The following is a 22,519-nucleotide window of genomic DNA, read 5'->3' as shown; positions in this document are numbered from 1 at the left end:
GAGTTAGCAAAGCTGATATTAGAGCAAGCGAAGCTTAAAGTGAATAGCATTGACTTACAACATAAGCACAAAGCTTGTTTTGATGTTTCTAGCTGTTTGAGACTCGTGCCAAAATTTAACCGAGATGTTGTGGGCTCTTTCTTTGACGCTTTTGAGAAAATTGCCAAAGAGTTAGAATGGCCTGAGAATAGGTGGACATTGCTTATCCAGAGTGTGCTTGAGGGCAGAGCCCAGGGATCTTATGCGACGTTAGATGCTTCTGACAGCAGAGACTATGATACTGTGTGGAAGGTGGTTGTGGCAGTCTATGAGGTGGTGCCAGAAGCCTATTGACAGACGTTCAGGTCTCTGCAGCGAAAATCAAGTGAAACTTTCCTTGATTTGGCTAGGCAACAGGAGTTTGTGTTTGACAGGTGATTAGCAAGGACTAACACTCACACCTTTCAAGAGTTGCGGCAACTGGCGGAGCAGGTCAAAACCAGGTTACCCCGGCATATGGAGATACATCTAAATGCTAAATGAGATGGGCATTACTGAGTTAAGAAAAGCTGCTATGGCAGCAGATTCTTATGAGCTAACTCACAGAGAGGTGCCATGGAAAGGAAAGTTTGGCAGACAGGATAGGAGGCAGGCTGCAACTGACAGGCTTGGCGAGGCTGTCATGACAGAATCTACTCCCACCTCTTTTCCGTCTCCAGGGCCAGGGAAAATATATGAGAAGCCTTATTTTTTTCCAAAAAGATGTCATCTGCCATTATTGCAGAAAACCTGGCCATATAACGTCCAGTTGTCCCGGTCTAAAGAGGAAAAATGGAATTGGGAAAATTGTGGGACTGATTAGAGCCCAGACTCAGATCGGTTCCTGTGAAGTGGACAGTTTGAACCTGCCTTCCTGCCCAATAGTGAAGGGGTTTGAAGGTTTTGTGTCAAAAGGAGCAGTTTCTGGTGCACCTGATGGCGAAATGGTCCCTATATCAATTTTGAGGGACACATGTGTCACACAGTCCTTAATGGTTCAGGGTGTCATAGACCTACCGCCCGCCACCTATTTAAAAGCTTCTACCCCAGTGAAGGGGGTAGGAGGTGATTTTGTTAATGCCCCTCTGAACAAATTATTTCTGGCATCTAACATTGTAAATGGACCAGCGGTGGTGGGTATTGTTCCTTCTCTGCCGATTGAAGGAGTTGCCTCTGTGTTGGGCAATAATTTGGCTGGTACTCAGGTTTGTGTGACACCTGTTGTGAGTGAGATACCTTGTGAGGTCCCTGAGACCATGGCTTTGGAGAAAGAACATCCAGAGGTGTTTACAGTATGTGTGGTGACACGTGCTCAGGCTCTTGCTGCTGAAGAGGGAAATTTCAGTGAGCAGGATGAACTGTCTGGTGGTTTGGCTGATACCTTTTTTTTGCTAGACTAGCTGAGGTGCCCCCCTGCTCCCAGTTTTCTCGGGAAGCCCTTATATCAGAGGAAGGAAAAGATCATTCCGTAGCTCCACTAAGACAGATGGCTGATAATGCTGAGGACATGAAGGCTGTAGCTGAAGGTTGTTGAGGAAATGGCGGCCTCGTGATCATCCTGTGGATGAACTGTGGGCCATTATGACTCAAATTGTGTTGCCTGGAAGTTTCAGGAAGGAAGTCCTGCGTTTAGCCCATGAAGTATCCTTGGCAGGTCATTTAGGCATCTGTAAAACGCAAGAGAAAATCAGTAGACATTTCTACTGGTCCAAAATGCATAAAGACATGGTTTCATACTGCCGTAGCTGTCATGCTTGTCAGGTTGTGGGCAAGCCCAACCAGACGATTCCAGTTGCTCCTCTCTGCCCTCTACCTGTTATAGAGGAACCGTTCTCGAGTGCTTATTTATTATGTTGGCCCTTTGCCAAAAACTAAGAAAGAGAATGAGTATTTCCTGACTATTATGGATGCGGCCACCAGATTTCCAGAGACGGTGCCATTGAAATCAATTAAGACCAAGATCATAGTGGAGGCTCTGCTCCATTTCTTTTCTCGGATAGGTTTACCACTAGAAGTCCAACATGATTGTGGGTCCAACTTCACTTCTGGTGTATTCCAGGGAGTGACGCACGATCTGGGAGTTAAGCAAATTATGTCATCTGCCTATCATCCTCAGTCCCAAGGTGCAATTGAGAGGTACCATCAGACTTTAAAGTCTATGATTAAGACCTATTGTGTTGGTTGCTCAAATGACTGGGCTGTCGCCATGCCATTTTTATTGTTTGCTGTCAGAGACTCGGTGAATGAGGCTACAGGTTTTAGCCCTTTTGAGCTGGTTTATGGACATCAAGTGAGAGGGCCACTGAAGATGGTGAAAGAACAGCTGTTGCAGACAGCTTTGCGGAAAGGTGCTCCTGGTGGGGTTTTGCAGTATGTATTCAAGCACCGGCTGCATGCAGCTTGTGACTTGGCCAGGAGTAACTTGGAAGCAGCTAAGGGAAAGATGAAGGCTCACTATGACAAAAATGCAGTGAAGTGTACCTTCAAAGCAGGAGACCACATTCTAATGATGTTGCCCATGGGTGGAGGCAAGCTGGGGGTGAAATTCTATGGTCCATATAAGGTTATCAAGAAGGTGGGTGATTGCAATTATGTTGTTGAGACACCTGACCGGAGACAGAAATCACAACTATGTCACATCTATCTCTTGAAACCTCATCACACTCAATCCGCTGTGTGTATCACATCTCAGGTTACTGCGGAAGAGGAAGGGAGTGAGGATGATGGGGTTGGGTCAGTTGAACCAGTTACAGCTAGGCTTAAGAATTCCAATGTCCTGGCCAATGTCCGAGTCACTGAGTCATCTCACCACAGAGCAGAAAGAGGATGTATTACATCTAGTGGATCAGTATAGTCCTCTGTTTAGAGATACCCCTGGCTTAACAAATTTAATAACTCGTGATGTAGACACTGGTGAGGCAACCCCCTTAAACAACATCCATACCAGATTAACCCACAAAAATGGGCTCAGGTTAAACCAGAGTTGCTCTACATGGAAGAAATTTGAGTGATCGAGCAAGGCTCAAGTGAATTGAGTTCTCCCTTAGTCCCTGTTCTCAAGCCTGATTTAACTGTGCGTCCTTGCATTGATTACCGAAAGGTAAATAATTTAATTAAAACAGATGCATATCCTATACCCAGGCTGGAGGACTGTATTGATAAGATCGGCAATGCACAGTATGTGTCGAAATTTGACTTGTTAAAGGGCTACTGGCAAGTCCCGTTGACAGAAAGGGCAAAAGATGTCTGCATTTGTGACGCACGAGAGTTTGTATCGCTGTCATGTTCTCCCGTTTGGCATGAAAAATGCGCCGGCAACCTTTCAGAGGTTAATGAATTTGGTAACCTCCAGACTGCAGAATACTGTCACATATCTGGATGATGTGGTTTGCTATAACACTTCGTGGTCTGATCACATCGACCACATGAGACAGCTGTTTGAGCATCTTAAACAAGCGGGGTTTGTAATCAACTTGTCCAAATGTGAGATTGGAAAGGGACAATTCACATATTTGGGGCACCAGGTGGGTCAAGGTTCAGTGAGACCAAGGACTGCCAAGGTGCAAGCCATTTTAGACCTGCTTGTTCTGAAAACAAAACGCCAGCTAATGCGCCTTTTGGGCATGTGTGGTTTTTATAGGCAGTTTGTTCCCAACTTCCCAGCTGTGACAACACCACTCACAAACCTGTTGAAGAAGGGAGTTAAGTTTAGCTGGTCAGCGGATTGTCAGACAGCGCTGGAAATGGTTAAAGCTATTCTAGCTAGTGAACTGGTGCTGGTTGCTCCAGACTTCTCTGCCCCATTCAAGCTTGCAGTGGATGCTTATGATGTTGGAGTGGGGCAGTGCTGCTATAGACTGATGGGTTGGGAATAGACAGGCCTGTTGCATATTTCTCTAAGAAACTGAATCGCCATCAGAGGCAATATTCCACCATGGAGAAGGAGGCCCTGGCTCTTGTCCTAGCAGTCCAACACTTTGAGGTGCACGTCTCTAGTGCTGGAGCTGATCTGGTAGTCCTCACTGATCACAACCCACTTACGTTCCTGGCAAAGTTCAAAACATCCAGTCAGAGAGTGTTCCGTTGGAGGTTAATTTTACAACCATATAACCTGACGGTAGTGCATTTGCCAGGCAGAGAAAATGTTATTGCAGACACCCTGTCAAGGGGATGAACATATGGTTTGGGTATTTTTGAAAAGTTTGGGAGTGCATTGTTGATAGTAATGCACTTGAATCAGTGAAGTTAAAAAAAACGAATTAGATTATAACTGTACATAGTCTTGTTGTTGTTGTTTTAAGATGGCTTGAAAGAGGGGTGAAGGAAGCCATCTATGCGAAACTGGAAAAACCATCCCTCAACAGAGGAGGACGCCTGCGACATCTCCCACTTACAATGCCGTCCTTTCATCTCTACCCAGGAGATTCAAGAAGCCTAGCCTCCAAGAACAACAGTCGGTCACTAACGGCTCCAACGACTCTCATGAGCACTGAACAATGAAGTCGAAACTAACACCCCCAACGACCGTCGCTGCTAAACAAATGCAAATCAATAGCTCCGATGGCGACGGGCCCAGCTGGACATCGGAGCACAGGAGAGCCACGCATATCAATAGCTCCGATAATGACGGGCGCGGCCATAACATCGGTACACAAAAGAGCCACGCATATCTATGGCTCTGTTAGCGACGGGCGTTGGTAAACATCGGATCACAAAGAGCCACGCATATCAATAGCTCTGACAACGACTCCTAGAGGATAAATTCTGAGTCTCATCACCAGCCAGTCAGACTAGCGTGGTCTAGTCAGAAAGGCACGAACTGAGGAAACCTCTTGGATGAGAGGCGAAACGTCTTCACGGATATATACCAAGTCCACTTGCACTTGATTCAACTCCTTTGGATATCACTGCACAAGGGTATCCACCGAAGATTTGCTTCATTGTGTGCTGAAATACTTCACTGGCACTGCTTATTCCAAAGGGCATCCTGAGGAATCTGAACCTTCCAAAGGGCGAGATGAATGTAGTTAGCATTGAAGACCTGTAATCCAGTGGTATTTGCCAAAAAGAACTCTTGGCATCTAACGTTGAGAACACAGTGGAGTTTGGCATCTGTGCTGCTACTTCCTCCACAGTGCGCATTGGGTGATGTTGGCGTTTGAGGGCTTTGTTGAGGTCCTTCGGGTCAATGCAGAGGCGTATGTCGTCTGAATTCCTCGTGTGGGTAGCTATCATTGACGATACCCATTCAATAGGTTCGAAAACTGGAGTGATGATGCCTAGACTTGCCATTCTATCTAATTCTGCTTTCTCGTATTGAACTTATGCCTTTCCATTGTGACATTTATTTGAGGATTGCATAACTCACGGAATTTCCTTTTTAAGTCCTCTCTTGATTCAGCAGGGACAATTATGCAGCGATCATCTCCCACACTCTCGGTCACAGCTGGCGCATACACAAACACACACTCCTGCTCAATGGCTTCTGAGCCGGCCAGGTTCAATATGATGAAAGCTTGAGTGCGAGCCAGTTTATCTGAGTACGCAGCTTCAATAAATATGTCATATTGCTGTTCAAAAAGTCTCCAGTTCTCAGCAATATTGTTATCAAACACCAGTGGATCTGGTTTACGGAATCCCTCTGCCATGATTGTCTCTTTGAGCTTCATAATTATTTCTTTTTTCTCAGCGTCTATAGGATAGCTTCCATGCTAGCCAGCATCAGCCATTAGCCTTCAATTTGAGGAACGTCCTACACTGATCGGAATGTGTTACCTTTCCAACTTTTGTTTTCCTTGCCACGTCGTTCGATGAGACTACTTCCACGTCTTCGGACACCATGTAGAATGACGAGTGGTCAGACACTGGAGAACGTTTAACAAGTTTATTGATTGGAACAACAGAACTCTTTGTATGTAACCGGCAGACCGACTGCTGATGTACTTCCTGTAGCAGTTGTAGGCGGTTACCTTAATACGGTGGCTGTTACATGTCAAACGTGTTGGAACAAATGCAATATTCTACATGTATTTTAGGTAACCCATACAGACTAGGTGTAGTGCCCCCTGGGTATAATCTGTGGTACAACATTCTGTCAGTAGCATTGTCCTGTTCTAACTGCTTCAGACAATCTAGTACCCTTTTCTTGTAACCACTGCCTGGATCTCGTTTCAGGGCTCATAAGTATTCATGTTCCTAAGTGATGTCATGACTTTCTCATGATAGTCTGTCTGGTTTAATACAACAGTACATCTGAGCATTAACACAGCTAAGCATTTTTCTAAGGTTTTGACAATGTAAAATATGGTAAGGATTTTCTTTATTTCTTTATAGCTCTTACGGTGTGTTCACTGAGCAAAAAGGACATTGTATAATGCAAATAAACTTCTATGAGCCATCAGTGAAAGAGTCAGACCATCAGTCAGCCGGGAGTGCTACAGCAAGTAGTGCAGAAACAGGTTTTGGGCTTGCGTTCGATGTCGGAAATGCTGCATTCCAACAATTTTCTGGTGAGACCTTAAAGAATCTTCACAATAAAAAACAAATTAAAGATAATATACATGCACTGAACAAAGATTATGAAAATAAAATGCACATTTGACCCCCTTGAAAACGAGATAATACTTTTCAAGGTGTTTATCTCGATATGAGAAATTTCTTAAAAAATAGAAAGGGTTGGAGTAAATCATTGGGAAACCCCAGAATACAACACTTCACTCATTCTCAAAAGAGTCATTATGATCTCTCTCGCTCTCTCGCTCTGTGTACCTTTTCCTCTGCTTCTATCACTCTCTCTCTACTGATGCAGCAGACTGCTGACAGCAAAGCCATGTGCTGTACATTGTGAGAAAAAATTTAAGATGTGTGGAAGACTGCAACAGAGTTAGGGTCAGTGTCCCCTTTAGGATTAGATTGAGGGTTAGGACTGGTGAAGGTTAGGGTTAGGATTAGATTCAGGGTTAGGGCTGGCCAGAGTTAGAGGTTAGGGTTAGGATTAGATTCAGGGTTAGGGCTGGTCAGGGTTAGGGGTTAGGGTTATGATTAGATTCAGGATTAGGGTTAGGTGTCAGGGTTAGGGTTAGGATTAGATTCAGGGTTAGGGCTGGTCAGCGTTAGGGTTAGAATTAGATTCAGGGTCAGGGCTGATCAGGGTTAGGGTTAGAGTTAGATTCAGGGTCAGAGCTGGTTAGGGTTAAGGTTAGGGTTAGATTCAGGGTCAGGGCTGGTTAGGGCTGATCAGGGTTAGAATTAGATTCAGGGTTGATCAGGGTTAGGGTTAGAGTTAGATTCAGGGTCAGAGCTGGTTAGGGTTAAGGTCAGGGTTAGATTCAGGGTCAGGGCTGGTTAGGGCTGATCAGGGTTAGAATTAGATTCAGGGTCAGGGCTGATCAGGGCTAGAGTTAGATTCAGGGTCAGAGCTGGTTATGGTTAAGGTTAGGGTTAGATTCAGGGTCAGGGCTGGTTAGGGCTGATCAGGGTTAGAATTAGATTCAGGGTCAGGGTTGATCAGGGTTAGAGTTAGATTCAGGGTCAGAGCTGGTTAGGGTTAAGGTTAGGGTTAGATTCAGGGTCAGGGCTGGTTAGGGCTGATCAGGGTTAGAATTAGATTCAGGGTCAGGGCTGATCAGGGTTAGAGTTAGATTCAGGGTCAGAGCTGGTTAGGGTTAAGGTTAGGGTTAGATTCAGGGTCAGGGCTGGTTAGGGCTGATCAGGGTTAGAATTAGATTCAGGGTCAGGGCTGATCAGGGTTAGAGTTAGATTCAGGGTCAGAGCTGGTTAGGGTTAAGGTTAGGGTTAGATTCAGGGTCAGGGCTGGTTAGGGCTGATCAGGGTTAGAATTAGATTCAGGGTCAGGGCTGATCAGGGTTAGAGTTAGATTCAGGGTCAGAGCTGGTTAGGGTTAAGGTTAGGGTTAGATTCAGGGTCAGGGCTGGTTAGGGCTTATCAGGGTTAGGATTAGATTCAGGTTTAGGGCTGGTCAGGGTTAGGGTAAGGCTTAGTTTCAGGGTTAGGACTGGTCAGGGTTAAAGTTAGGATTAGATTCAGGGTTAAGGCTGGTCGGGGTTAGGGTTTGGGGTTAGGATTAGATTCAGTATTAGGGGTCAGGGTTACGGTTAGGATTAGAGTCAGTGTTAGGGCTGGTCAGGGTTAGGGTTAGGATTAGATTCAGGGTCAGGGCTGGTCAGGGTTAGTGTTAGATTCAGGGTCAGGGCTGGTCAGGGTTAGGGTTAGATTCAGGGTCAGGGCTGGTCAGGGTTAGGGTTAGAAATAGATTCAGGGTTAGGGCTGGTCAGGGTTAGGGTTAGGGTAAGAGTCAGGGTCAGGGCTGGTCAGGGTTAGGATTAGATTCAGGGTTAGTGCTGGTCAGGGTTAGGGTTAGAGTTAGATTCAGGGTCAGAGCTAGTTAGGGTTAAGGTTAGGGTTAGATTCAGGGTCAGGGCTGGTTAGGGCTGATCAGGGTTAGAATTGGATTCAGGGTCAGGGTTGATCAGGGTTAGGGTTAGAGTTAGATTCAGGGTCAGAGCTGGTTAGGGTTAAGGTTAGGGTTAGATTCAGGGTCAGGGCTGGTTAGGGCTGATCAGGGTTAGAATTAGATTCAGGGTCAGGGCTGATCAGGGCTAGAGTTAGATTCAGGGTCAGAGCTGGTTAGGGTTAAGGTTAGGGTTAGATTCAGGGTCAGGGCTGGTTAGGGCTGATCAGGGTTAGAATTAGATTCAGGGTCAGGGTTGATCAGGGTTAGAGTTAGATTCAGGGTCAGAGCTTGTTAGGGTTAAGGTTAGGGTTAGATTCAGGGTCAGGGCTGGTTAGGGCTGATCAGGGTTAGAATTAGATTCAGGGTCAGGGCTGATCAGGGTTAGAGTTAGATTCAGGGTCAGAGCTGGTTAGGGTTAAGGTTAGGGTTAGATTCAGGGTCAGGGCTGGTTAGGGCTGATCAGGGTTAGAATTAGATTCAGGGTCAGGGCTGATCAGGGTTAGAGTTAGATTCAGGGTCAGAGCTGGTTAGGGTTAAGGTTAGGGTTAGATTCAGGGTCAGGGCTGGTTAGGGCTGATCAGGGTTAGAATTAGATTCAGGGTCAGGGCTGATCAGGGTTAGAGTTAGATTCAGGGTCAGAGCTGGTTAGGGTTAATGTTAGGGTTAGATTCAGGGTCAGGGCTGGTTAGGGCTTATCAGGGTTAGGATTAGATTCAGGTTTAGGGCTGGTCAGGGTTAGGGTAAGGCTTAGTTTCAGGGTTAGGACTGGTCAGGGTTAAAGTTAGGATTAGATTCAGGGTTAAGGCTGGTCGGGGTTAGGGTTTGGGGTTAGGATTAGATTCAGTATTAGGGGTCAGGGTTACGGTTAGGATTAGAGTCAGTGTTAGGGCTGGTCAGGGTTAGGGTTAGGATTAGATTCAGGGTCAGGGCTGGTCAGGGTTAGGGTTAGATTCAGGGTCAGGGCTGGTCAGGGTTAGGGTTAGAAATAGATTCAGGGTTAGGGCTGGTCAGGGTTAGGGCTGGTTAGGGTAAGAGTCAGGGTCAGGGCTGGTCAGGGTTAGGATTAGATTCAGGGTTAGTGCTGGTCAGGGTTAGGGTTAGATTCAGGGTCAGGGCTGGTCAGGGTTACGGTCAGGACTGGTCAGGGTTAGGGTCAAGGCTGGTCAGGGTTAGAGTTAGATTTAGGGTCAAGGCTGGTCAGGGTTAGGTTTACAATTAGATTCAGGGTTAGGGCTGGTTAGGGTTAGGGCTGGTCAGGATTAGAGTTAGGATTAGATTCAGGGTCAGGGCTGGTCCGGGTTAGGGTCAGGGCTGTTAGGGTTTAGGGTTAGATTCAGGGTCAAGGCCTTTCAGGGTTAGGTTTAGGATTAGATTCAGGGTTAGGGCTGGTCAGGGTTAGGGTTAGGGCTGGTCAGGATTAGGGTTAGGGTTAGATTCAGGGTTAGGGCTGGTCAGGGTTAGGGTTAGGGTTAGCTTCAGGGTCAGGGCTGGTCAGGATTAGGGTTAGATTCAGGGTTAGGGCTGGTCAGGGTTAGTGTTAGATTCAGGGTCAGGGCTGGTCAGGGTTAGATTTCGGGTCAGGGCTCGTCAGGGTTAGGGTTAGGATTAGAATCGGGGTTACGGCTGGTCAGGGTTAGGGTTAGGGCTGGTCAGGTTAGAGTAAGGGTTCGATTCAGGGTCAGGGCTGGTCAGGGTTATGGTTAGGGCTGGTTAGGGTTTGATTCAGGGTCAAGGCTGGTCAGGGTTAGTGTTAGGGCTGGTCAGGGTTAGGGTTAGGATTAGATTCACGGTTAGGGCTGGTCAGGATTAGGGTTAGGATTAGATTCAGGGTCAGGGCTGGTCAGGGTTAGGGTTAGGGCTCGTCAGGGTTAGGGTTAGAATTAGATTCAGCGTCAGGGCTGGTTAGAGTTATGGTTATATTCTGGGTCAGGGCTGGTCAGGGTTAGGGTTAGGGCTGGTTAGGATTAGGATTAGATTCAGGGTCAGGGCTGGTCAGGGTTATAGTTAGGGTTAAATTCAGGGTCAGGGCTGGTCAGGGTTAGGGGTAGGGTCAGGGCTGGTTAGGGTAAGGGCTGGTCAGGGTTGGAGTTAGGGTTAGATTCATGGTCAGGGCTGGTTAGGGTTAGGGCTGTTCAGGGTTAAGGTTAGGATTAGATTGAGGGTCAGTGCTTGTCAAGTTTTCTATGACAGGGGAATTGGTGCAGGAAAGTATCTAGTTAGTTTGTTAGGACACTACCACTCACTCATTTATTTTACTGAACATTTTACTGAATTTATATGTCATCAATCTGATGCTCACTCTAGTGTGCGTGTGTGTGTGTGTGTGTGTGTGTGTGTGTGTGTTACAGGGACTTTGCCTTTGTCGCATGGGAGAAGGACAGCTGTATGTTGAAGTGTCATGTATTCCACTGTGATGCTCCGGCCAAAACCATCGCCATGGCACTCCATGAGATGTGCTCCAAGGTTGGTGGGTTTGATCCTCCTTATCTGGACTGGTTTCCAGTTAATGTCCACACCTCCTCCAATAAAGGCTCACAGTGGCCAGTATTAGACAACTGTGGCTGTGCTGGGCAGCTCCCTGATGTGAGTGTGAGGATCTGTGTGATTTGAAAAGAGGAAAGAGTTAAAAAGCAAAGCATGAACGTTGTAAAGATCCGTGTCTACTAAAGATGTTAACGTTTTCAAGTAGTAACAGTGACTTGCTGGCGATAATTAGACTTAAGACCTTTTAGAAGTAATTATGATCAATAACAGGGACTTGTGATGGCATATTACAGAGAGAATACATTATTCTGTCGTTACACTTTCCCTGCTGGTTTAGACATGTTCTGTTGTCCTCTGCTTGCATGGATCTTCACACACTGACAGATAAAGTCAAGTCAAGTCAGTTTTATTTGTGTAGCCCAATATCACAAATTACAAATTTGCTTCAAGGGGCTTTACAGCAACACAACAGCCTGTCCTTAGACCCTGTCATCGGATAAGGAACAACTCCCTAAAAAACCTTTAACAGGGAGAAACAACAGGAAGAAAGCTCAGGGAGAGCAACAGAGGAGGATCTCTCTCCCAAGATGCACAACGTGTAATGATGTTGTGTTTACACAACTTGCACAATACAACATTGAAAGAGGATAACAGAAAAAGAGGAAACGAGAGCAACAGAGGAGGATCTCTCTCCCAAGACGCACAACGTGCAATGATGCTGTGTTCACACAATTTACACAACACAACATTGAAAGAGGATAACACAATTATAATGGAATTATAAAATATATGAAGAATATGAGGAGGAGGATGCCAAGCAGTGTCCAGGCGCCACCGGAACAGCCCAGGACCTGAGCCACGTGACCACCATCACCATGGAGACAAGAAGAAGAAAAAAACAACAACCCACATTAGTCCCACAACCCTACAGCTGTGGAACCTCCTACCTGAGGAAATTAGGCTCGCCATCTCAGTGCCTTCTTTTAAATCACTTCTAAAAACTTAATTTTACAGGAAGGCTTTTAAAGTAACTCTGTTTGTTTATTTGTTTATTTATCTATTTATTCATTTATTTCAGATCCCAGTTAATCACTGCCTCAGCAGCGAATATTCTTCCTGGGGTCTAACAGTACAGTAGTTCATTTAAAAGTCAACAAACAACAATAACCAGAAACATCACACAAAACTAAATGTATCAAACAGCTTTGAGCATTACACGAAATTCTATATACCCATCATACCCAATTAGACAAAAACAATTACCTTAAATGAAAAAAAAAGATTAATTAAAATAATTAATGTAAAGCAGACATAACTCATAACAACAGAATACAGTAAGCAGACATAACAGATAGACCTAATGTAAAACCATCTCTTTCGGCGTTACATCTTCTCAGCCTCTTCTTGAATCAACTCTGCTGGTAACTGAAACCGAATGCTGCGGAGGTCTGTTCCAGTCGGTAGTTGCCCTGTCCATTCCAGTCTTTTTTAAGGCATCAGTTCTGGGTTTAGGCAGGGTGAAATGACCCCTCCCAGCATGTCTGGTGCCATAGTCGGGACCATCACTAGTGAGCAACAGCTGAGAGGAGAGGCAAGCAGGTTTACGTAGCGTATACATGTTTTTCATAAACAGAGTCAGGCTACAAGCTGGTCTCTCGCTGACTCCCATCTATGGCAACTCTTTATGCATTCTTTCAACACTGTTTCTAATTGAGCCATGCAGAGCGAGTCTCACACCTCTATTTTGGGTAAGCTGGATTTTATTTAATTCTTGTTTAGATGCATTTGACCAGCTTGCTGTGCAGTATTCAAGATGTGACAAGACCAGGGAATGTATGACTTGCTTAGTAGTTGTGTTAGTTAGAAAGTAGGCACTCCTTCTAATGATTGAAATACTTCTGCTCATTTTTGTTACAATATTATTAATGTGAGTAGCCCAAGAGAGTGTTTCATCTATTGTAACCCCCAGCAATCTGACCTCCTTAACTTGTTCAATATCAGCACCTTGCAAAGAAATACACAGTCTGTGTTCCTTTCTTTGAGCATGCTTTGAGCAAATAACAAGACATTTCGTTTTGGATATATTCAGTTTCAGCTCATATTCAGTGCCCCATTCAGAAATCTGCATTAACTCATGTTGGAGTAGACTGTCGTATGCGTAAATTGCAGTGTGAGCATTTTTTTAAATATGTGGCATATCGTTTACAAATATTGAGTGTAATAGAGGTCCAAGACAACTTCCTTGAGGAGCACCGCATTGTAGTGTCTTAATTCTTGACAAAGTTCCATTAAACATGACACATTGTTGTCTGTTGAATAGATAGCTTTTCATCCAGTCAGTAGCTGAGAGTTTGAAGCCATACGCTGCTAGTTTTATGAGTAGCAGTTCATGGTTGATGACATCAAAAGCTGTGCTAAAATCAAGTCGTCAATTTTATTTGTATAGCCCATTAACAGCAACACAACATCCAACAGCACTGTTCCAACCAATAATTTACTGTCAATTTGTTTTAGCCAATCATCTGTCAGTTGTGTAAGAGCTGTGCATGTTGAATAGCCAGTTTTATAAGCACGTTGGAGGTCAGAATTGATGCCATTAATAGAGAAGTCATTTTGAATTTGCTTAAATACAACTATTTCCATAAGTTTACTCAAGACAGGTAAAAAACTGATAGGCCTACTGTTTGGTCCAGTGAATTATTCTTTTATGTTTTTTTGGTAGAGGAGTGACCTTGGCTACCTTCCATACTTGAGGAAAAATTCCTTAATTAAAACTCAAATTGAAAACATGACTTATAGGACTAGCCACAATTCCAGTTGACAGCTGTGTTAAGAGTCTGCTGTCTAAATGGTCATGACCACAGGGTTTGTTGTATCGTAATTCAGACAGTAGCTTTTCAATTTCCAAGATATTACACATTCTTTTTCCTGCATGATGTTTTTTTTTAAATTGAATCACATAATTTACCAATTACATTTTATTTCTGATAGTGTTAATTATGAAATACTAATGGCAAAATGTTGCAGTTTCTAGGGGCTTGATGATGAAGCCATCACCTGGTTCAGTAAATGATGGCGTTTTGCCCGTTTTATTTTTACCCATGATTTGATTGAGAGTACTCCAAAGTTTTTACCATCATGTTTAATTTCTTCAGTTCTAGATTGGTAGTATAGTCTTTTTTTCTGTTTATTTAATTTTGTCCCTTTCTTTCTTAAAGAGCATTAAAGAGCGATATGCTAGCCAGTCCTTTGAGTTCCCTGAATCTACAGCAGTTGGTATTGAACATAATAAAATAACAATACAAAATATGTAGGCAGAAACACAAAAACAAATGGAAATAACAGTGAACATATTTTGCAAACTCTGTAACAACGCAAGTAATAACTGGACCACATTTCTTTTCTACACTTGTTCCTTAGATGAACTCCTCTGATGGTTATACAATGAAGTTTTGCCTTTGTCCTCACTAATTGTTTTTTGAATATACATATTCCTCTGAGATCGTGTTCACTTTCGATCATCTGGAACTACTTTTGGACACTTTTGTAACTGCTGATTTTTTACTCTGTACATTATTTGAATTAAATTTCAGTGCTTTCAGTTTGATAAAGAGTGGGTTTGTAGGCTCTCTGTAAGTGGTTTAGTTTATAATTTTAGGCCCTGCTCTGGGGACTTTAACTTTTCTTGTCATAACAATCATGTTGTGATCACTGAATCCAACTGACACTGAAACAACTTTTGAGCATTTAACAGCTGAATTTGTTTATCTATGCAAGTTGAAGATAATACACCTGATTTGTTGACATTTCTTCAGGTTGGTAGGTTCACCATTTGGGGATTGTCATTAAGCTTTCTTTTCATAGGACAGTTGTTTGAGAGCCAGTCTATGTTTAGGTCTCCTACAAAATAAATGTCTCTGTCTGTGTCAGAAACATTCTGAAGAATTGTACAGACTTTTTCAAGATATGCAGCATCAGAGTTGGGTGGTCTATAGCAGCAGCATACTAGTAATGGCTTGAGATGTGGCAGGTGAACCTGAATCCAGATTGCTTCCACATCTGGCCAGTTAAGATCTCCGCTTATTTTTGTTGTAATGTGTTCCTGTATATAAAAGGCCACTCCTCAACCGTGTCTGCTTCTATCAAGTCTAATTATATTGTAACCTTGTATAGCTACCTCCGTATTGTCAACTGATTCATCCAAATGAGTTTCAGAGAGAGTTTACGGGTGTGGCGAGAGAGGGCATGCAGGTGGCTGGTGTGACAGAGGAAGATGCAGAGGACAGGAAGAGATGATAACAGATGATCTGCGGTGCCGTCCCCTAACGGGAGCAGCCAAAGTAGTAGTAATAGTAGTACTAGTAGTACTAGTAGTAGAGGTATAGTACTCAACTCAATTTACCTTATTTTTCAGACTACAGATATTCATGTTGGCAACTTTAAGTCCTTTTCTGGGGAGTTTAGTAGACATTTATTTAGGTAAAAAGACAGGGCTCATTTGATTGATGTTGTAACCAACACTTTGAATTGTGCAAGTGGAGCAGAGAATAGTAAAGTCAGTTATGAAGATTTGGAGAAAAGAGATGTCAGATCGATAAAAAACAACAGAGTAAAAAATGAACACAAAACCAAGAAACATATAACAAAACACAAAAACACATGAATAGAACAGAATTGCGCTCCTATGTAAATTTGTCCAAATCCTTCAAGCTCCTGACCACTAACACTTTTGCCTGCTCAGGTGTACCATTTAGCTAGATGTAAATTTTGCAGTTGGAAGTCCATGTCACTTGTATTTTTTTCTCTTTATGTAGGTATCAAACTCTTTTGGCAATGTCAGCGTTGTTCCTTGTTAAATGTTAATTAAGGTAAACATTTGTGCCTTTGAGCATCTTACCTTGTCGCAGAAGACTGATTTTGAATTTTCTATTTGCAAACCTCGTGATGATGGCTGCCGGCTTGCTTTTGTCTTTCTGGGGGAGAGGGTGACAAGTTTCTATATTCCTTGTTTATACTGATTCCCTTGTCTTGGAGGAACTCCACCACTTGCTGCTCCAAATCCTGGTCGCTAGGCCCTGCTCCCTCCCCCTTGAACCCGGATTTCACCGCTTCAGCGAACGACCTGGGTCGCGTCGGTAGTCCAGTAACAGACATCATTCATTCGAGTGTATTGTTCTAAATCAGATAATCTACTTTCCAGTTGCATAATCTTCACATCTTTCTCCTCATTTTGCTTCTTTAGTTCCTTGATTTCTTTTAACATGGCCATTAAAGTATCTTGCTTATTTGTCATAGCTTCTATTTGGTGTCCCATGAACTCCACCGATTTCCTTAAATCCTCATTGGATCTTTTTCATTCTTCGATGTATCTTTTCATAGCCATCCTGCCACAGCGTTTCTAGCATCACCAGGCTTGCCCCTCTTGCAGTCCTCACCGCGGCCCACTGGTCTTCCAATAAGATCTTATAGATTATTCTGACGGGAAGCCAATGGAGGGATGCACAAATAGGGGTAATATGGGACCTACAGCTAGTTCTAGTTTGTAGTCTAGCAGCTGGCCTCTGAACCAACTGTAGATGATTTAAAGTAGCTTGAAAGAGGTCAGAGTAGAGGGAGTTACAGTAATCTAGAAAGGAGAAAATGAAAGTGTGAATTAATTTTTCGATATCCTTAAAAGACAAAATGTTTCTGATTTTTGCAATATTTCGTAGCTGAAGAAAATAGGATTGGACAAGCTTAGTAATATGGTGATCAAAAGACATTCTGGTCAAAGATGATGCCAAGATTTTTAGCGGTAGGTTTGATGTTTGAATGAAGTGGACCAATAAACTGGTCAACTGCAGTGGCAAAGTTCTCAGGACCAATTAAAAGAACTTCAGTTTTGTCAGGGTTTAGATGGAGGAAAATAAGGGACATCCAGTCATTGGTGGCAGCTAAGCAATCATGGAGGGAGGACCGTTGATTCAGGTTATTGGGTTTGGCAGAGAAATAGATGAGTGTCATCGGCATAACAGTGGTATGACATGTCTTGAAAGTGACTAAACAAATGACCCAGAGGAAGCATGTATAAAGAGAAGAGGATTGGCCCAAGGACGGATCCCTGAGGGACTCCACACAGTCGGGGAGCTGACGAGGATACAAGATTGTTAATACAAACATTAAAATATCTATCAGTCAGATAAGAGTGAAACCAATTTAATGCTGTACAGAAATGCCAACCCAGTTCTCCAACCTATCAAGTAAGATGGCATGATCGATGGTATCAAAGGCAGCAGTTAAATCTAGAAGAATAAGAATAGAGTATTCACCTTTATCAGCATGCATAAGAATGTCATTGGACACTCTTAGTAATGCGGTCTCAGTACTATGCTTGTGACGAAAGCCGGATTGAAATTTACCAAAAATGTTATGAAAGTTTGGAAATTGGTCTATAATTCTCTACCCTTGCTGGGTCAGGAGAGGGTTTTTTGATGAGGGGCTGAACATAGGCCATTTTAAAGTAGTCAGGTACAGACCCGGATGTGAGTGAGCAGTTGATGATAGCGAGGAGGCTAGGACCTAAGCCAGGGAGGATTGATTTTAAAATAAATTTTGGAACTATATCACAGCGACTGGAGGAGGGACGAATAAGGTCTACAGCGTTAACAAGCAACCGAAGAAGTACGGGAGAAAATTCCGACATTAAAATTGGATGGCCGAAGGGGAGGGGGGATTGGACCATAGACCATCGAGCTTGTCAACAAAGAAAGGCAAGAAATTTTCACAGTCAGCACAACTGGCGGAAATGGTAGGAAGAGGGATTCACAGGCTGATTGATAGTACTAAACAGAAACCTAGGGTTATGTTTGTTACTCTCATCAAGTCAGAGAAGTAAGAAGCTCTCGAATCTTTAATGGTTTGATTTAATTTAAATAAGAACTCCTTCATATGGAGTTGAAGAACTTCAAGAGCAGATTTTTTTTTTCCATCTGCGTTCGGCCTTACTATAGTCTCTTCTTTCTTTTTTTGACGGATGTTTTCATTGATCCAAGGGGTTGTGTTAAATGTATTTTATATATGTATATTTATATATTTATATTGTATATAAATACCACAAGATAACATACCTTTCGTCTGTCTGTCTGCCTCACTGTGGGTATTTGTCCGTGTGTGTGTTTATTCTCCAGCTCCTATCAGAGAGGGCGGCAGTGAAGCCAACTCGCTCACTGACCATGGAAAATATTCCACCACCAGATTTGCCAAGACAAGGTAATATCAGTCACTTCCACCCAGAACACTTTAGTCCATTTAACTCTTGTTCGATGTAATTCACTATAGTTTCATTAAGTCGACTGTAGTTAAAGTTTGTATGATATGATTTTAGTTTAGATTAGGTTACTTAAATTTTGTTTTAATTAAGTCTATCTTAGTTTAATCGTGTACTCTAAGTAAACTCTCATCCACTAAGAGTCTATGATTTAGTCTGGTCTATTTCATTTATTTGGTAACACTTTACTTGAACTCTCTGCCAAATCCTTCATAATGTTATGGACCATACAAGAATGCTCCATCAAGAGAGCAGGACAACAATCAGCAACATGTAACACATTTATGTTAGTCATACAAGACAAGCCAGCAGTCACTCGCTAAACAATAGTTTTTGCTGCAATTGGCAAATGAAGGCTGTCAAGAAGGACCTGTCATAACATCTGTCACAACACATGTCATAACATCTGTCACAACACAAGTCATAACATCTGTCATACTACTATTAGTACTGCTACTACTACTTTTGGCTGCTCCCATTAGGGGTCGCCACAGCGGCTCATCCATTTCCATCTCTTCCTGTCCTCTGCCACACCAGCCACTTGCATGTCCTCCCTCACCACATCCATAAACCTCTTCTTTGGCCTTCCTCTTCTCTGGCAGCTCCATATTCAGCATCCTTCTCCCAACATACCCAGCATCTCTCCTCCACACATGTCCAAACCATCTCAATCTTGCCTGTCTTGCTTTGTCTCCAAACCGTCCAACCTGAGCAGTCCATCTAATATATTCGTTCCTAATCCTGTCCTTCATCACTCCCAATGCAAATGTTAGCATCTTCATCTCTGCCACCTCCAGCTAAACCGCCTGTCTTTTCACCAGTGCCACTGTCTCCAAACCATATAACATAGCTGGTCTCACTACCATCTTGTAAACTTTCCCTTTAACTCTTGCTGGTACCCTTCTGTCACACATCACTCCCGACACTCTTCTCCACCCACTCCACCCTGCCTGCACTCTCTTCTCCACCTCTCTACTGCACTCCCCGTTACTTTGAGCAGTTTACCCCAAGTATATAAACTCAAATGCCTTTGTCACCTCCATTCCTTGCATCCTCATCATTCTACTGTCCTCCCTCATTCACGCATAGGTATTCCGTCTTGCTCCTACTGACTTTCATTCCTCTTCTCTCCAGTGCATACCTCCACCTCTCCAGGCTCTCCTCAACCTGCACCCTACTCTCGCTACAGATCACAATGTCATCTGCAAACATCACAGTCCACGGAGACTCCTGCCTGATCTCGTCCGTCAACCTGTCCATCACCACTGCAAACAAGAAAGGGCTCAGAGCCGATCCTTGATGTAATCCCACCTCCACCTTGAACCCATCTGTTATTCCAACCGCACACCTCACCACTGTCACACTGCCCTCATACATATCCTGCACCACTCCTACATACTTCTCTGCAACTCCCGACTTCCTCATACAATACCACACCTCCTCTCTCGGTACCCTGTCGTATGTTTTCTCTAAATCCACGAAGACGCAAAGTAATTCTTTCTAGTCTTCTCTATACTTCTCCATCAACATTCTCAAAGCAAACATCACATCTGTGGTGCTCTTTCATGGCATGAAACCATACTGCTGCTTGCTGATCATCACCTCTCCTCTTAACCTAGCTTCTATTACTCTTTCCCATATCTTCATGCAGTGGCTGATCAACTTTATACCTCTGTAGTTGCTACAGTTCTGCACATCACCCGTATTCTTGAAAATCGGTACCAGTATGCTTCTTCTCCACTCCTCAGGCATCCTCTCACTTTCCAGGATTGTGTTAAACAATCTAGTTAAAAACCCCACTGCCATCTCTCCTAAACATCTCCATGCCTCCACAGATATGTCATCTGGACCAACTGCCTTTCTACTCTTCATCCTCTTCATAGCTGCCCTCACTTCCTCCTTGCTAATCGACCACACTTCCTGAGTCACTATTCCCACGTCATCCAACCTTCTCTCTCTCTCATTTTCTTCATTCATCAGCCCCTCAAAGTACTCCTTCCACATTCTCAACACACTCTCCACACTTGTCAGCACATTTCCATCTCTCTCCTTTATCACCCTAACCTGCTGCACATCCTTCCTAGCTCGGCCCCTCTTTCTAGCCAATCGGTACAAGTCCTTTTCCCCTTCCTTAGTGTCTAACCTCTCATACAATTCAGGTTATGCCTTTGCCTTTGCCACCTCTCTCTTTGCTTTACGCTGCATCTCCTCGTACTCCTGTCTACTCTCTTCATCTCTCTGACTATCCCACTTCTTCTTTGCCAACCTCTTCCTCTGTATACTTTGCTTTACTTCTGTATTTCACAACCAAGTATCCTTGTGTTCCTTCCTCTGTCCTGGTGACACACCAAGTACCTTCCAGCTGTCTCCCTCACTATTTCTACAGTGGTTGTCCAGCCATCTGGCAACTCTTCACAACCACCCAGGGCCTGTCTTAACTCCTGCCTGAACTCCACCCAACAGTCTTTCTGCTTCAACTTCCACCATTTGATTCTTGGCTCTGCCTTCACTCTCTTCCTCTTCTTGGTTTCCAAAGTCATCCTACAGACCACCATGCAATGTTGTCTAGCTACGTTCTCCCCTGTCACCAGCAGTCTCCAATCCCTTTTAGATCACGCCTCCTACATAAGATATAGTCCACCTGTGTGCACTTTCTTCCACTCTTATACGTCACCCTGTGTTCCTCCCTCTTCTTGAACATTCATTCCCTCTTCTTGAATATTCACTCCCACTTCTTTGAGTATTGACCACAGCATTTCCATCCTTTTTGCAAAATCCACCACCATCTGTCCTTCCACATTTCTCTCCTTGACACCATACCTACCCATCACCTCCTCATCACCTCTGTTCCCTTCACCAACATGCCCAGCTGACAATGTGGTTTAACCACATTGGCAGATGATGAGTGCGTAACGCACGAAACAAGCTTGTTCTGCTATATAGTAAAGTTTTGTTCTTACATCTATCTTTATATATATATATATATATATATATATATAAAATAGCGTTTTTTTTCTGGAAACCATCAGTGGTATTGGTAAGAGTGCTCAACAAATGAGGAGTGGATATCAAGATAGATGTAGATGTTAAAAGATGTTAAAAAAATAATCTTTCTTGCACTTTTACTTTAGCACTGGTTTTGCTCTTAGATGCTTGTTTAGATGCACTTATGACCTCTGATGACGAGTAGTTCTCCTGATTTCCTACGTTAAATGATGCAGTTATTGTAAGTCGCTTTGGATAAAAGTGTCGGCTAAATGACTGTAATGTAATGTAATGTAATGTAGGAAAAAACTTTAATCCATAGCAAAATAAGCCGGTTTATATATATATTTATATATATATATATATATATATATATATATATATATATATATATACACTCACCGGCCACTTTATTAGGCACACCTGTCCAACTGCTCGTTAATGCAAATTTCTAATCAGCCAATCACATGGCAGCAACTCAATGCATTTAGGCATGTAGACATGGTCAAGACAATCTGCTGCAGTTCAAACTGAGCATCAGAATGGGGAAGAAAGGTGATTTAAGTGACTTTGAACGTGGCATGGTTGTTGGTGCCAGACGGGCTGGTCTGAGTATTTCAGAAACTGCTGATCTACTGGGATTTTCACACACAACCATCTCTAGGGTTTACAGAGAATGGTCCGAAAAAGAGAAAATATCCAGTGAGCGGCAGTTCTGTGGGCGAAAATGCCTTGTTGATGCCAGAGGTCAGAGGAGAATGGCCAGACTGGTTCGAGCTGATAGAAAGGCAACAGTAAGTCAAATAACCACTCATTACAACCGAGGTATGCAGAAGAGCATCTCTGAACGCACAACACGTCAAACCTTGAGGCAGATGGGCTACAGCAGCAGAAGACCACACCGGGTGCCACTCCTGTCAGCTAAGAACAGGAAACTGAGGCTACAATTCGCACAGGCTCACCAAAATTGGACAATAGAAGATTGGAAAAACGTTGCCTGGTCTGATGAGTCTCGATTTCTGCTGCGACATTCGGATGGTAGGGTCAGAATTTGGCGTCAACAACATGAAAGCATGGATCCATCCTGCCTTGTATCAACGGTTCAGGCTGGTGGTGGTGGTGTAATGGTGTGGGGGATATTTTCTTGGCACACTTTGGGCCCCTTAGTACCAATTGAGCATCGTGTCAACGCCACAGCCTACCTGAGTATTGTTGCTGACCATGTCCATCCCTTTATGACCACAGTGTTCCCA

The 22,519-nt window shown here is 43.6% G+C and overlaps 2 protein-coding genes across 2 annotated transcripts in view; both read left to right on the top strand.

Moving 5' to 3' along the window:
• The window catches only part of LOC130116469 (amyloid-beta A4 precursor protein-binding family B member 3-like), a 64,981-nt gene extending 64,648 nt beyond the window's left edge, over positions 1 to 333 (top strand). The window contains exon 8 of the mRNA XM_056284374.1: positions 125 to 333. Coding sequence (XP_056140349.1) covers positions 125 to 333 — 209 coding nt within the window. The remainder of the gene's footprint in view (positions 1 to 124) is intronic.
• Positions 1 to 22,519, top strand: part of LOC130116468 (amyloid-beta A4 precursor protein-binding family B member 3-like) — a 142,173-nt gene that overhangs the window by 5,033 nt on the left and 114,621 nt on the right. The window contains exons 2-3 of the mRNA XM_056284373.1: positions 10,840 to 10,954; positions 18,142 to 18,223. Of these exons, the coding sequence (XP_056140348.1) occupies positions 10,877 to 10,954; positions 18,142 to 18,223 (160 nt within the window). The 5' untranslated portion in view covers positions 10,840 to 10,876. The remainder of the gene's footprint in view (positions 1 to 10,839; positions 10,955 to 18,141; positions 18,224 to 22,519) is intronic.

Source organism: Lampris incognitus, chromosome 8, assembly GCF_029633865.1.
Source record: "Lampris incognitus isolate fLamInc1 chromosome 8, fLamInc1.hap2, whole genome shotgun sequence".
NCBI lineage: Eukaryota > Metazoa > Chordata > Actinopteri > Lampriformes > Lampridae > Lampris > Lampris incognitus.
The sequence above is the reverse complement of the archived record's forward strand: the minus strand, read 5'-3'. Positions and strand labels throughout refer to the sequence as shown.